Source organism: Centruroides sculpturatus, unplaced genomic scaffold (assembly GCF_000671375.1).
Source record: "Centruroides sculpturatus isolate CEXI.00-Female unplaced genomic scaffold, Cexi_2.0 scaffold31, whole genome shotgun sequence".
Lineage (NCBI taxonomy): Eukaryota > Metazoa > Arthropoda > Arachnida > Scorpiones > Buthidae > Centruroides > Centruroides sculpturatus.
This window is the reverse complement of record NW_019384496.1, coordinates 1,258,466-1,272,439: the sequence shown is the minus strand read 5'-3', so window position 1 is coordinate 1,272,439 and position 13,974 is coordinate 1,258,466. Positions and strand designations below refer to the sequence as shown.

Genomic DNA, 13,974 nt, shown 5'->3' with positions numbered 1-13,974 from the left:
GATTTAACGTTAACAATATGCTATGAAATCATTATTTAACTCAAGTTTATGAAATTATTTAAAGATAAATCAAGTAAAAAAATATTTTTGTAAACAACTCCATAACCCGATTGTTAATTAAAAGCAGCAGCAGTGTTGTCAGCTTGAGAGGGTAATCCCTCCGCCTAGTGTTTTTTTCCCTACAGAGGGATTTTCTTAGAAAACAGCAAAAAACGCAGGGATGCTTAGAATACTTATTTTTAAACTCCATACAAGGAAATGTAATTCGGAAGAGGTAGATTTTGGCGAATAATGAAAATATGGCATGAGTACATAACTTTACTCAACACTGGCTTCTGAATTTGTAATGACAGGGATTTTTTTAAGTTCATAAAGGATATTTTTACATACGTGAAATAAATTTTTGTTTCCTATAACCTAACAACACTGAGTAACAGTTGCAATTTTGAGTCCCGCTCAGGGCTGCGTATTTTCTTCCAGAAAATTCTATTCCGATAGTCCGATAATTTGGCAGATAGTTTGTCTTTAAAATTATTTTTGATTTGTCCCACATCTTAATTAAGCACGTGAAAATGACCAAAAAAGTGAGAAAAGTGAGAAAATGACCTGAAAAGTGAGAAAAGTGAGGATACTTCAGAAAAGTGAGTACAAGTGAGAAAAGTGAGTGACTCCGAGGCCTGGATCTATTACTAGATGATAAACTTTTGATTTAACTCAAGACTAATCATGAACAAGATGCTATTTCAGGTTAAAAATTTCATTTAATTCTGGTGACTGGATTTTTAGTTTATTTCTTAATAATGATTTTTAGAAGTAAATTATTCCTATTCACAACTATTTGTAATATAATATACCGTATTACACAGTTATATGAAACCAAAAATAAAGTTTGAAAATCAAGTTTATGATGATTTAAGGAAAAAGTATGTAAAATTCCATTATGTAACAATACTAAACTAAAAAAAACTTATACTATCAATGAAAAATTAATTTTTTATAATATTACTCAACAAAAATTTTTTTAAATTTCATATCCTAATATTTCACAATGTTTAAATACTAAAAAGATATTTGGTATTATTATTCTTTGTCAGTTAATTATTTCTAATTCATAAATGAGTAAGTATAAAAATAATTTAATTGTTATAAATTTAAATACTACTACATCAAACAAAAGAGAACCCTCCGAAGTGTGAGTAGTGTAAGGAGTTTGGCAATGTTAAAAGTCAGACTTGCCAGTCATGAACTAGCTATGCTTGTTACTGGTCTGCTATGGATTGAAAAAAAAAAAACTTAAATCTTGGAACATTTATTTTGAACTTGAGAGAGAACATTTGAAACTCTCAGCAAATGAATATCAACATCTGATCATTAGAACTGTTTAAAAACTAGACATGATTTGGGATATTTTCACAAACTGTCACCTTATTTTTCAATAAACTTTTCTTTTTTGGATAACTTTCCATTATGAAAATTCTGTTATAGTAGAAGGCATTTAGTTATAACAACACTTATTTTAACAATAATACTAAACTGAACTTAGGAATCACTTTTGCATGACTAGTCAGTCAGGTACCATTAAATTCTGTGGGTCACTTTTGCAAATTTTCTTTTCATTTAATCACCCAATATATTTACTAACCAGAAATGAAGAGAAGTAATTTTAAAATATTTACACAAAATTTATTCATTTCAAATTTTAAAATTTTCAAAATTTAATATTTCTGACAGTATTTCCATGGTCTTTAAAAGATTTTGGAATTGTCTTCATTTCAAACTAGTTGCTTGATCATAATATTTAGTGTGTTCAGTTGAAACTTGTTTTTGAAATAAAAAACAAGTACTTGAGTTATAATAAAACTTAAGTACATAAAATTCTGGAGTGTTTATGAAAATACTGTATAAACCAGGCATGGCCAACATACAGCCTGCAGGCTGTATGTGGCCTGCAATTAATCTTTCAATATTAGCTACTCAAGTCAGAATAGATTGGTGAAAAATTCTAATGCCTAAAAAAAAATCAACAACTCACTGTCCAGTTAGAGCTAATCCTCCATTACAAATCTCATAAGTAAAGCTTAGAATGTTGATAAAGCATGATAATGTGAGAAAGGTATCTGTAATCTCTATGTACAATTTAGTCTCTATGGGGTGACACCACAATGAGATCTCGCACCACTTCAAAATCTTTCTAGGACAGCCTCTGGTTTGGCCTGTGAAAAAAGTTTCTTTCCAATTCAGCCCGGGGGCAAAAACTGTTGACCACCCCTGGTATAAACCCTAATTCAAGTTAAACAGTTTAACAAATTTGATTTAACATGTAAATCCCTATGCTGGATGACGGTTGAGGAAAGAAAACGATTTTAAGTAAAGGTGACCAAGGTTAGGCATTCAGAAATCACTACAATTTCTATAGTTCTAAAACAATGATGATAAAAAATTATTTGACATGTACCTTATTAAATGGAAATACAGATGCATATCTTAAAATTCAATTTAGGTACCAGTTCCATTCACCAGTGACATGTTTTCCTCAGATTGAGATGTAGATGGACAGCCACTTCTCTGTGCATTTACAACCAAACGTGATCATTTTAGTTTTAAATGACAAGTCTTGGTTGTTTCCAGATAAATTGTGGCGTAACATCCCTTCACCATATACCATCTCTGCACAGCAACCACCAAATTCTCCACCTCATAGCATGCAACAATCTGTGCTCACTCCTGATCACACAAGTGGTCAACCATCTTTTTTGTCACTGTACATGCAGCCTCTCTAGGTCAATACCCACAACACTGACGTGGAAATTATAAAATTCCATTGATTGATGTACATACTGTACATGTACAAATTTTATTATGATTGCATTATTATTACAAAAATTATACCAATTTCTCAATGCCTAGTTATTTTCAACTTAACCTGTAGTACAGGAAGAATTATAAGCTAATCAGCATTTAAAATTAAAACAGATTGCCAATATTTGATAATGTAATAAATTATATATATTCATATAAAGCTTTGAACAGAATATTTTTAGCATTTATACACAAAAGTTTGCATTAACATTAATGAAAATATTGTCATAAAAATTTTTTGATCTACAGGGAATCTGTAATATCTGTAATCTCATAATATTAATTTAAATCATCAATTTAAGAGAAATTTTTAATTATAACCACTCATGCTAAAAAAAATGTGACAGTAGTCTTACAACTAAATGCAGCTACACATCAGAAAGTTTATTAATTAATACAATAATTTGTTAGCATTTCAAATGCTTATATTTCATTAATCCAACAGTATATGCAATCAATCCATTGAATATACTATAAATGTAATTAAAATTATTTTGTAAAGGAAATTTATATTATTTATTTTATAAAAACAATATGCACTTTAATATAAATAATAAAAAAAAAGTTTAAATTAAACAAACCTTTTTGGGCATCTCCTTTTCTAATTGGTTTAGGNTTTTTTACTTTCCTGTCTGTTATATATAACAGAGGGAAAGTGTGACAATCGGTCAACAAATGACCTCCCAAGATTTATACATTTTTGGACTCAGGACACGTTGAAACGTCGAGAAATGCAAAAAATTCGGGTGTTTTTTCTGTATGTATTGATGTTAGTGTGTGGGGGGACACCATTTTGTTCACCCTCTTTGAAGCTTAATAACTCCTGTGATTTTTATCGAAAATTTCTGAAATGCTGCAGGGAGTTTTGCTGGATTTTTGTATTAATGTATGAACTTTCATATTGGTAACGAATAAAGGATAAGGGATCGAAATGCATATGTCACAAAGAATGAAGTGAATGCTTTATTGTTACGTGCGCATTTGCAGATATTGTGGTAATCGATGTAATCCTCAGGTAATCGCCCATGTAAACAGCCTCGTAATTGCTTATTTAAAGATACATAAACGATTAAGTAAAATGTTGTCCAATAAAAATAAACCAGCAACGAGTTGCTCAACTTTTCCGGCAACATTTAAAATTTGGGTGAAGCCATCTGTTATAAAAAGTTTTTCAAATAAAATCTCAACAGAATCTCATTTTGCTGGGAAAGTTACATAACTTGTTACATATAGTCAAACCTGTCTAGAATGGAATCCCACAGGACCAAGCAATTCTTCTGTAGTAGACAGGTTTCTGCTATATACAGGTTACCTACTACAGGTATTCCTTGATTAAAATGATTAATTAATCCTTCAATGCTACCATGTATATCAAAATAATGTTAATCAAATACAGTGGTACCATACTTCAGTACTCAACAGAACAATCAACAACTGCCAGAACAAATTTTTGATTAATAACAATAATTTTTACTTAACTTTAATTTTGTCATCTGTAAAAACGTCTTCTATTATTAAACTAATTTAAAAATAAAATGAAACCCTAGAGCTGCCTACTTTTGTCAGACAAAATTATACTCAATCATCATCACATTTTACAACCATTTCAAGTGGATGAAGTGTTTCAACAATACATGTCTGTGACCCACTAAAATTTGTTTCAAGTTCACAGGTTGTTGTTTATCAATTTTTAACAATTTCTTCCTGCAATTTCTCTTTGTCAACAGTTTTTGGGCAGCCTGTATGTTTTGTATCCTTTAGTTCAGTGTTTCTCAATGGGGGCGATATTGCCCCCATGTGGGCGTTTTTCCATGTTGAGGGGGCAATTAGTAACAATTTATATTTTAGGGGGCGAAAAACAATTTCCTGGGCGATATAGTAAAACATCATATTAAGAATAATTAGATATTTTATTCATTATAACATACAATAATTAAACAAATAACATTATACTAGTTACTAGTCTATTCAATGCAGTACAAATTTGGCATTAGTCTTGGCCCTCGGCATCGGAATTTTGAAGTGAAGGGGGCGATACTACGTTGAAGGGGGCAACGATTCGTTAGAGGTTGAGAAACACTGCTTTAGTTCAAAATTTCCCAAATAAAACTTTCAAAACCACAATTGACATGTTTGAAATTCAAGAGCATCTTCCCCATACACAAGTATTTTTTACTCTTTGTATATCATTAAATCTTTTACATTTAAAAATAAAAAGCATACATAATATGCCTGATATGCATTTTACCCACAAACTTCAATTTGATTTTATTCAAACAAAATGTGGCATAAAAATTTTAAAATAGGCTTCTAAACAAAGAATACAATCTGGCTTCAGCAATAATGTTTTAAGTATAACTTTCCATTGAGCATGGAATATTGACTTTTCTGTTATATGGTCTGATTTTTCTTTCCATTTTCGTGTTACACAGATTCTACTGTATACAGATTAATTAATTTACATTAATTTTTGCAGAAAATTCAAGAAACCAAAGAAATCTTCCATTAATGACAGGTTTTTGCTATACAGTGTATCCCAAAAGTATAGATAATCAACATTTTACTACTTTTCAGAATTGTTAGGATTTGAGAATGATTTCATTTGTATATTCAAATTACTTCACATTGAGTTTTGATAATTAAAGATCATTATATTAATAACTTAACAACAAAAATATATTTTTGGCTGTCCCAAAAGTATAGATAATAAAACAGATTTAAAGTTTCAAGCATAAGAAACTTAAAATTATGAAAATAATAATATATAGCATGAAGTAACACTAACTTTGTCATCAGGTGATAATTTGAATATTGAATCAAAACTTCACAAAATTTCACATGGAAGAGAGTTTAGTATGGAAGAAATTGCACGAATATGAAAATTAAAAGCAGAAAACTGTAGTGTCAAGGAAATGAACAGATCTACTCCTAGAATTTATAAAATTTTGAAAAACTCATCACTAATAGCTTTTAAACATCAATTAGGGAGGCTCAAAATCATATCTAAAAAGGATGATAATTGAACTGTGCCTCTTGCATCACAACAAGATAAATCAGTTTGTCAAATTTTGTTTGAAAGTGAATTAAAAATATCTAAAAGCACTGTTCATCAAAGAAGTTACATGAAATTTACTGCCATGATGAAAAAACCACCAACAAAACACAAATTGGCAAGAATGCAGTGGACTAAAGATCACATGGTGTGGAATGACCAATGGCTCTCAGTTCTTGCCAGTGATAAAAAGAAATTTAATTCAGATAGCCTAATTACTGGCATGAAATTAAAAAAGAAAAGTGCAGTTTTTTGCAGGCAAAAGGGTGGTGGTTCTGTTATGGTGTGCTTTGGATTTAATGGTTTATGAAAATTGGGTACTAACTGGTAGATAGACATGTAAAAGTTATCAAGATACCCAAAAAAAATAATTCAATACCTATTGGAGAGAAAATTGGAGGACCTGATTGGATTTTCCAACAAGACGATGCTGGCTTTCATTGTTCACACTCAACAATTAAGTGACCAGCAAGAAGCCCAGACATAAATCCAATTGAGAACTTGTGGGTGAATTCTTGCTTGAAAAATTTATGCTAATAACAAACAATTTACAACAGTTTTGGAGCTTAAACAAGAAATTATTTTAGTGCTAGTTTTAAAGGGATCCAGAAACCTTACAATTTAATAAAATCAATGCCTAATTGCATTTTTGAAGTCAATAAACACAATTGCAGTTCTTTTCATACTAAAACAATTTTCATCAATCTATGTTATGAACTATTGCTAAAAGTTTAAATTTATCTATATTTTTGGAACACCACAAAACAAGTATTTTGTGTTTAACACTTTGTGTAACTGTCCAATATTGTAAAAACAATTATATAACATTGTATTATGCTATAAATAAATAATAATAACCACTTGTATTGTTAAGAAATACTTAATATTTAAAAAAATATATGTATACAGGTTTGACTGTACATACAATGTTATGTATATGCTTTTCTCTCTAAATAGGAGTTTTATTTCTTATGCCAAATAAATTGAACTAATTTATTAAAATTTTTAATTATTATTAACACTTTAGAAATATTAATGCTTTGTAAAATCCTGTTTTTTCAGTATTAGTGATATTTAAAATTTATAAAATTAAGTACTACTTTAGAAACAACAATGCTCCTATTAAAATAAATGAATTAGAGTTGTTCCATTGATTAAAACAAAAAAAAAATCAACTACAGTAGAGCGTCGATTATCCGAATCAATTGGGGACTGGGGTTGTTTGAAAGATCGATGTTTTGAATAACCGATTATGTACGAAAAAATATATTAATTTATCCCATCTTGAAATTTTTCTCCGTTGCGTGTCGCTTCGCGTTGAATTTTCGTCGATGTTAAGCCTAACGAAGACTATTGTATCGTTAAAAATTATTTTTTTATTTTGTACAAACAAAATAAATATATTGAAAAATATAAAAACAATAAAAAATTATACTTCAGAAGTTAATTTAGTATCAAAAATGTAAAATATTTGAGTAGCCCAAGACATAGCCAAAGATTGCAGTGCCACAGCACTGGCAAAAATTTAAATTTGTCAACTGAAATTCTTTCGGATGATTGACATTTCGGATAATTGACGCTCTACTGTATTACAAAAACTTTGCACATCATATTAAGAAATATTTAACTTAAGTTTATAAAAACTTATATACCTGTACTTTCCTACAATAATTAAGTGATTACATAAAATTATAACTAGTGAAGTATATTATTCTTAACATAGTATTGGTATATTAAATATATAGACACTTTGTTGATAAAGATTTCATTAAGATAAAGCATCTGAAATTTCAGAATATCTATATTAGTGCAGTATATTTTTAAAGCATGCAGAACAAAATAAATATAGGTATCCCTCGTACAACACAGTTGAAAATTGGGAACATCCAATGTATAACACAACATAAATACTGTCTCACCAAAAACTGAAACTGTAATATTCACAAATCACACCTAAATTCAAAATTTCCAGCAAATAATCATCAAAAAATACATGTCGAATGTTTTCAGCCACTGAATTTATCAGCCTTCCTCAGAAAATGCAAACTGGAAAAACCGTTCTATAAATAGAACTTAGCTGCCTTTTAAATTTTAAAAGAACAAAAAATGGCTGTGATGTATAACACAACTTCCAGTTTCACTCTAAAATGGTTTTGAAAATCCTCCATACAAAATTTCACAATTCTTAAATGTAAACTTCATAATTTGATTTTTTTTAAGTAAACACACATGTTGTCTCAAATTTGCCATGGATTTTAAAACAGTGAATTTTTCAAATTATTTTGGGCTTTTCATCGGATTTACTTTAATGAAAACTGATAAGACAAGGAAGAAAAATATTGCATTAACTTTCCCATCAGCCAGGTGCCATCGTTGCTTTCATACTTTCAGCCTTTAAGACTGTCGCTCTGTTTTCTTTTTATAGATTAAACTTTGTATTTAGTAAAGTTTATTTAAACATGTTAGTAAGTGTGATTAAACTTTTTTTAACCATAGGTATTACTTACCAAAAATGATTACTTCAATTGTAAAAATGACAAACAAAATACTCTAATAGAGTGTACTGCAACCGGTGTGCCATCACAAGATGAAAGGTGTAACGTGAACTTTTATATATTCTATTAATTTCAAGTGTTATTTATATATTTTTATCACAGTCATTGTGTTTCTTATGCTTGTATTTCATTCACTGATGAAATAAGATGATGTTAAAGCAATAAACACATATGTCGTCCCAGTACTCACTTATTCTTTTGGAGTTATACATTGGACTCACAGATTTTGAGCAACTCCAAATGAAAACAAGAACAACACTTACTAAGCATAAACATCATCATCTTAAATCTGCCATAGAAAGATTAACCCTTCCACATTAAGATGGCGGACATGGCCTGATCGACATAGTTAACCTCCACTACAAACAAATACAGACATTGCGAGAGTTTTTCTACAAAAAACAAGAAATATCACAGTTACATAAAGCAGTAACTCTAGCAGACTCAAATAACACACCATTAAATTTACATTCATAATGTATGGGCATGACACAACATATAAATAGCATAGACACCATTAAGCAATCGTGGACTTGAAAGGCACTCCACAGCAGCCATTGTTATGACCTGGCCCAGGATTTTGTTGACAAAACTGCATCAAACAGCTGGTTAGATCGGGGATGCCTCTTTGGGGAGACGGAAGGATTCATGATTGTCATACAGGATCAGGTCATAAATACTAAAAACTACAGAAAACACATACTCAAAGATATAACAATCACAAAGGACACATGCAGAAAATGTCACATCATGCCAGAAACCATACAATACATCACTTCTGGTTGCAAGCTCTTGGCACAGACAGATTATTTATACAGACATAATTAAGTAGCAAATACATTCAGAGCTCACAAAAAAACACAAATTATTAGACATCCACGAACCATATTACAAATATGTTGAACAGACAGTATTGGAAAACAACATGCACAAAATATACAACAGCAGCCATAATCACAGATAAAACAATTTACCACAACAGACCAGACATCACACTCATTGACAAACAATAGAATCATATACATTATAGACATCTATTCCAAACACTCACAATATACAAAACATATTTACTGAAAAAATTAGCAAGTACACAGAACGTTCCCAGGAAATAAAGCATCTGTGGAAGATGGAAAGGGTGCTTGTACCTGTCTCCTGTACAGGTGTGATATCACACACACTGCACAAAAGCCTGGGAACATTACAATTGAATAAAAATACATACATCACACTACAGAAGGCCACTATATTGAATACATGTCAGTGTTGAGTCATGTTGTGCCGCGAGTAGAAAAAGGTTGCGGAACAATGCTCTAATATACATTCTGGAAAAAAGTCACTCAGTACTCAACTGAACAAAATCGACTTGCTGGAACAAATTTTCAATTAACATAGTTTTAATTCATAATCCATAAAAATTAGTTACAATTAGGGTTTCTCTAACTGGATCCCTGCTGTTTTTTAACCTGTGAAATTCTCATCCCGGTAAATCACACAAATTTCTTAAAAGTTCATTTTTTTATTTTGTGTTAAGGTTGAGGAAATTTTGCAAATAGAAAGTATAATTAACTCAAACTGTTAGAATACATTTGTATTTATTAATTTTAAGCCTGCTTATTAGTTTATTAATGCTTTATTAGGCATGTCATAAATTGTCAATAATCAATATGTAGTCTATTTGTGACATGACTGAAAATTCTTTACTTGTCAGAACCTGTAATATCTTGAATAACTGCACTGACGCTGTCTTAATTTTTAACCATGCCCAGTGGCTTCAATAACTGCATTATGTGAGGTTGTGCAAATTGGACCAGGATACAAATGAGTATGAAGTATGCAAGTATGAAGTTTTTCTTCGTAAACCTGATTCTTAAAGCCAAACAAACTGCCAAATTATTGGACTATAAGCTTGATGTTGCTATTACTGTAAAGCAGCCAAGATAAACAAATCAAGAATACTAGACAGCAAAAAAATTACTACAATGCATCTTAAAAACAAACTGGAAAATCTCCCAGGTTATAGGTGAAAAAAACACATCTGTCTTCTCTTAAATGCATTAGACAATTCCACCCATATCAATTGAATCAGAAAGGGCATTGTCAGTAGCAGGACTTTTCATTACTAAAATAAGAACCAGATTGAGTGATTGGAGTATTGCTTTTTAAAATCTTGTTATAAAAACTAGCAGATGAGTCCAGCGTTGATCGGGCAAAAAGTAACGATAGCAAAAATTAAGATTATTAGATTATAGCCAATCTTTCCTGTTTTTACCAGGTGCAAGAATTAGGTTCACCCTCTTCCGAGATTAATTAGAGAATTTTTAGATGGGTCTAAAAACATGTTCGATTTTCCACAAAAAACCACATTTAAAATAGTATAATAAAATCCAAATTCGTAACCTCTCCCTCTCCTCTGCAGATGAAATTTCAAAAAGTCCCTTTGTGTACATTCTCACGACATACCCTAACTGTGTACTAAATTTCAACTTTCCACTCCTAACCGTTTTGGCTCTGCACTTAATAATATTATTATTATTATCACCCACCCATCTTGATTATAAGATTATGGTCAAATTTATGAAAAATCTCATTTTCACTGTTCTATTTATCGGATATCGAATAGAAAAAAATGATTAAAATCATTATTGAATTTTAACTGAATAAATATACAAGTTATTATTTTTAGTATAATTTAGTATTTAAAAAGATTTTTTATTTAAGTAACCTAAAAAATGAAAAATTTAAATAACCTATACAGTAAAATAAAAAAAATCAGAAAATTTTTCATTATAATGGAGAATTAACTTACTTGAATTAAATGATTAATTTTAATTCTAAAATCTAAAAAAAAAATAACTTGTTTGGAACATTATATTTAAAATTCAATATTTCGAATTTTTTGGATTTGGAACAATTCAAATATTTGATCAAATGCGTTTATTTTGGATATATTGTTTTTGAGTTACCTGAAAAATGGAAATTATTAAAATATTTATTAACTGTCAAAATGTATACTATGTGCGCTACTATTTACTTTCCTTCTTTATTATTTACACTTTATACTCTCCTCTTCCCTTGGAGATAGAATTTTCAAAAAATCCCTTCTTAATGTGCATTTTCACAGCACACCCTACTAAAACATATTCAAAAATGCAAAAAACTGAATCTAAAATAGTGCAGTAGAAGCTGAGTTCTTCAGGGTAATCCTTAACCCTCTACCTCTCCCCACGGGGATTTCCAAAAATTTCTTATTAGGGTGAATTCTCATGGTGTATCCTACTAAAATGCAGTTAAAAATAAAAAATTGCATCTAGAATAGTACAGTAGAAGCTGAGTTCTTTAGGATAAGCCTTAATCTTCTCCCTCTCCACCACAGGGAGAATTTCAAAAAATCCCTTCTTAGTGTACATTCTCATGACATACCCTGTGTACCAAATTTCAACTTTCAACCGTATGGACTCTGCACTTATCATCATCATTCTATCTTGATTATATTATCAATATAAGATTTAGAATAACATTTTGTATTATGTTTTATAATGAAAATCACCTTCTAACTTAGAAGTTTGATCTAAGTTCATTTTTTTCTTTAAATTTTCATCTCAATTCAAAGGCATTTTTTATTTTTGTTGTAAGCAGTTTCCAGCAAACTTAAATATATTTTTTCTATTTGTGAAAAATTCTACGTAATTCAAAGGTAATTTTTAATACATATTTTACATAGCATTGTTATAATTATTCATTTGAAACTTGCAGGACTTATTAAATTACTTAAAAAATGAAAAATAATTATATCATTCAATTTCAAGATATATTTTACATCTTAAAAATAATTTCATTATATCCTGGGATTTCTCAGAAAACAAATCACTTTTTTCTCAAAATCCTAAGACAAGCAATGGACTGGGAAACAAGAAACCCTAGTTATGATAAAAATAAGATACAAAAATGTTGCAGATACTTCTGATCAAGATCAACAAAACAGCTGAGATGACAACAATATTTTGTAAAAAGAAAATGACCTTGTTTAACTAAAATGAATATTAATACTTACTACAATACTTTTAATTGTGATTGTTAATTAATTATTGATTGGAAATAAATTATCAATTGCTTTAATAAACATATTTCTCTTAGTAAAGAAAAAGAATAGTGTACTTTTGATACCTTCTGGAACATAATCCTATGTTTTGTATAACACAGCACTTTTTTGGAACTTAACTACCATGTTATACAAGGAATACCTGTATTTGGTTTATCATAATATATGAAGTGGAAAGAAAAAAGCATGACAATTATATTAAGATTTTAGAGCTAAATATAAACTGAAAATACAGTTTTGTTTTTTCTTTATCCATTTAGTTTGCATAATTAATAGGTTGCTTTAATATTTTCAAATTATGAAAGAAAGCAAATAAGTGAAAATTCAACAGATAACAGTGTGAAGAGCATTTCAATTAGTAGTATAGGCATTGAAATTATTAAAATTTTACCACTATGTTGACATGACATAATTGTCAGGAAATTTTTGAGCTATTTTCGGGATAATTGACTATCTAGTAACCTTGTAGTCAATGCAAATCACATGTACCAGGAACAATACTGTTAACTTGTACCTTCTCTTGTATTATATCAATTTAAGGCTTGTTTATAATTCTGAAAGATTCACTACCTTGAAAAACCACCACTTTAAAATTTATTTCAAAAATGCTGTTCATTATATATAAACAATACATGTCTGTGACCCACTAAAATTTGTTTCAAGTTCACAGGTTGTTGTTTATCAATTTTTAACAATTTCTTCCTGCAATTTCTCTTTGTCAACAGTTTTTGGGCAGCCTGTATGTTTTGTATCCTTTAGTTCAGTGTTTCTCAATGGGGGCGATATTGCCCCCATGTGGGCGTTTTTCCATGTTGAGGGGGCAATTAGTAACAATTTATATTTTAGGGGGCGAAAAACAATTTCCTGGGCGATATAGNAATTTATAAATGCATTTACCTGAAAACGATAGAGTAAGCTTTACCTGTACTCCTCGGTTAAATAATCAGCGAAATACTTTACGAATTTATTTAATTACCTATAGAAAAATTCGAAATATATTTTTGAATTTCTACCCGTTTTGACAAGAAGTCAAAACATTTAGGCTTAGAATGATAACAAAAGAGAACTTCCTAAACTAATATTGTATTATACAAAGCGCTATTAAATTCGAAACAAAAATTTATAAACTTTCGATTAAGCTTACTGAAACGTTGTCGCATTATAAAACCTTTTTACGTTTAAATAATCTGAAATTCGAACTCGTTTACCATACTTTTTACGCCTCATCAGAATTCGCCGCCATTGATTCAAACAATCTCTAAACTCTCGTTCTCCGGAATAAGAAGAAATTAAAACAAAATATAATTTACTTCCAAACTTAATAAAATTAACTTATAAAATAAAATGACATTTACTATTACATTCTGTAAATTTTATATATTAGACATAATCGAATAGATTATATAAAA

At 29.7% G+C, this 13,974-nt stretch overlaps 1 protein-coding gene across 1 annotated transcript in view; it reads right to left on the bottom strand.

Annotated features, from left to right (window-relative positions):
• LOC111621925 (serine/threonine-protein kinase VRK1-like) overlaps positions 1-11,013 on the bottom strand; it is a 104,095-nt gene extending 93,082 nt beyond the window's left edge. The window contains exons 1-2 of the mRNA XM_023364176.1: positions 11,010-11,013; positions 3,441-3,491 (exon numbers count right to left, since the gene is read on the bottom strand). Of these exons, the coding sequence (XP_023219944.1) occupies positions 3,441-3,491; positions 11,010-11,013 (55 nt within the window). The remainder of the gene's footprint in view (positions 1-3,440; positions 3,492-11,009) is intronic.
• Positions 11,014-13,974: the final 2,961 nt, after the last annotated feature.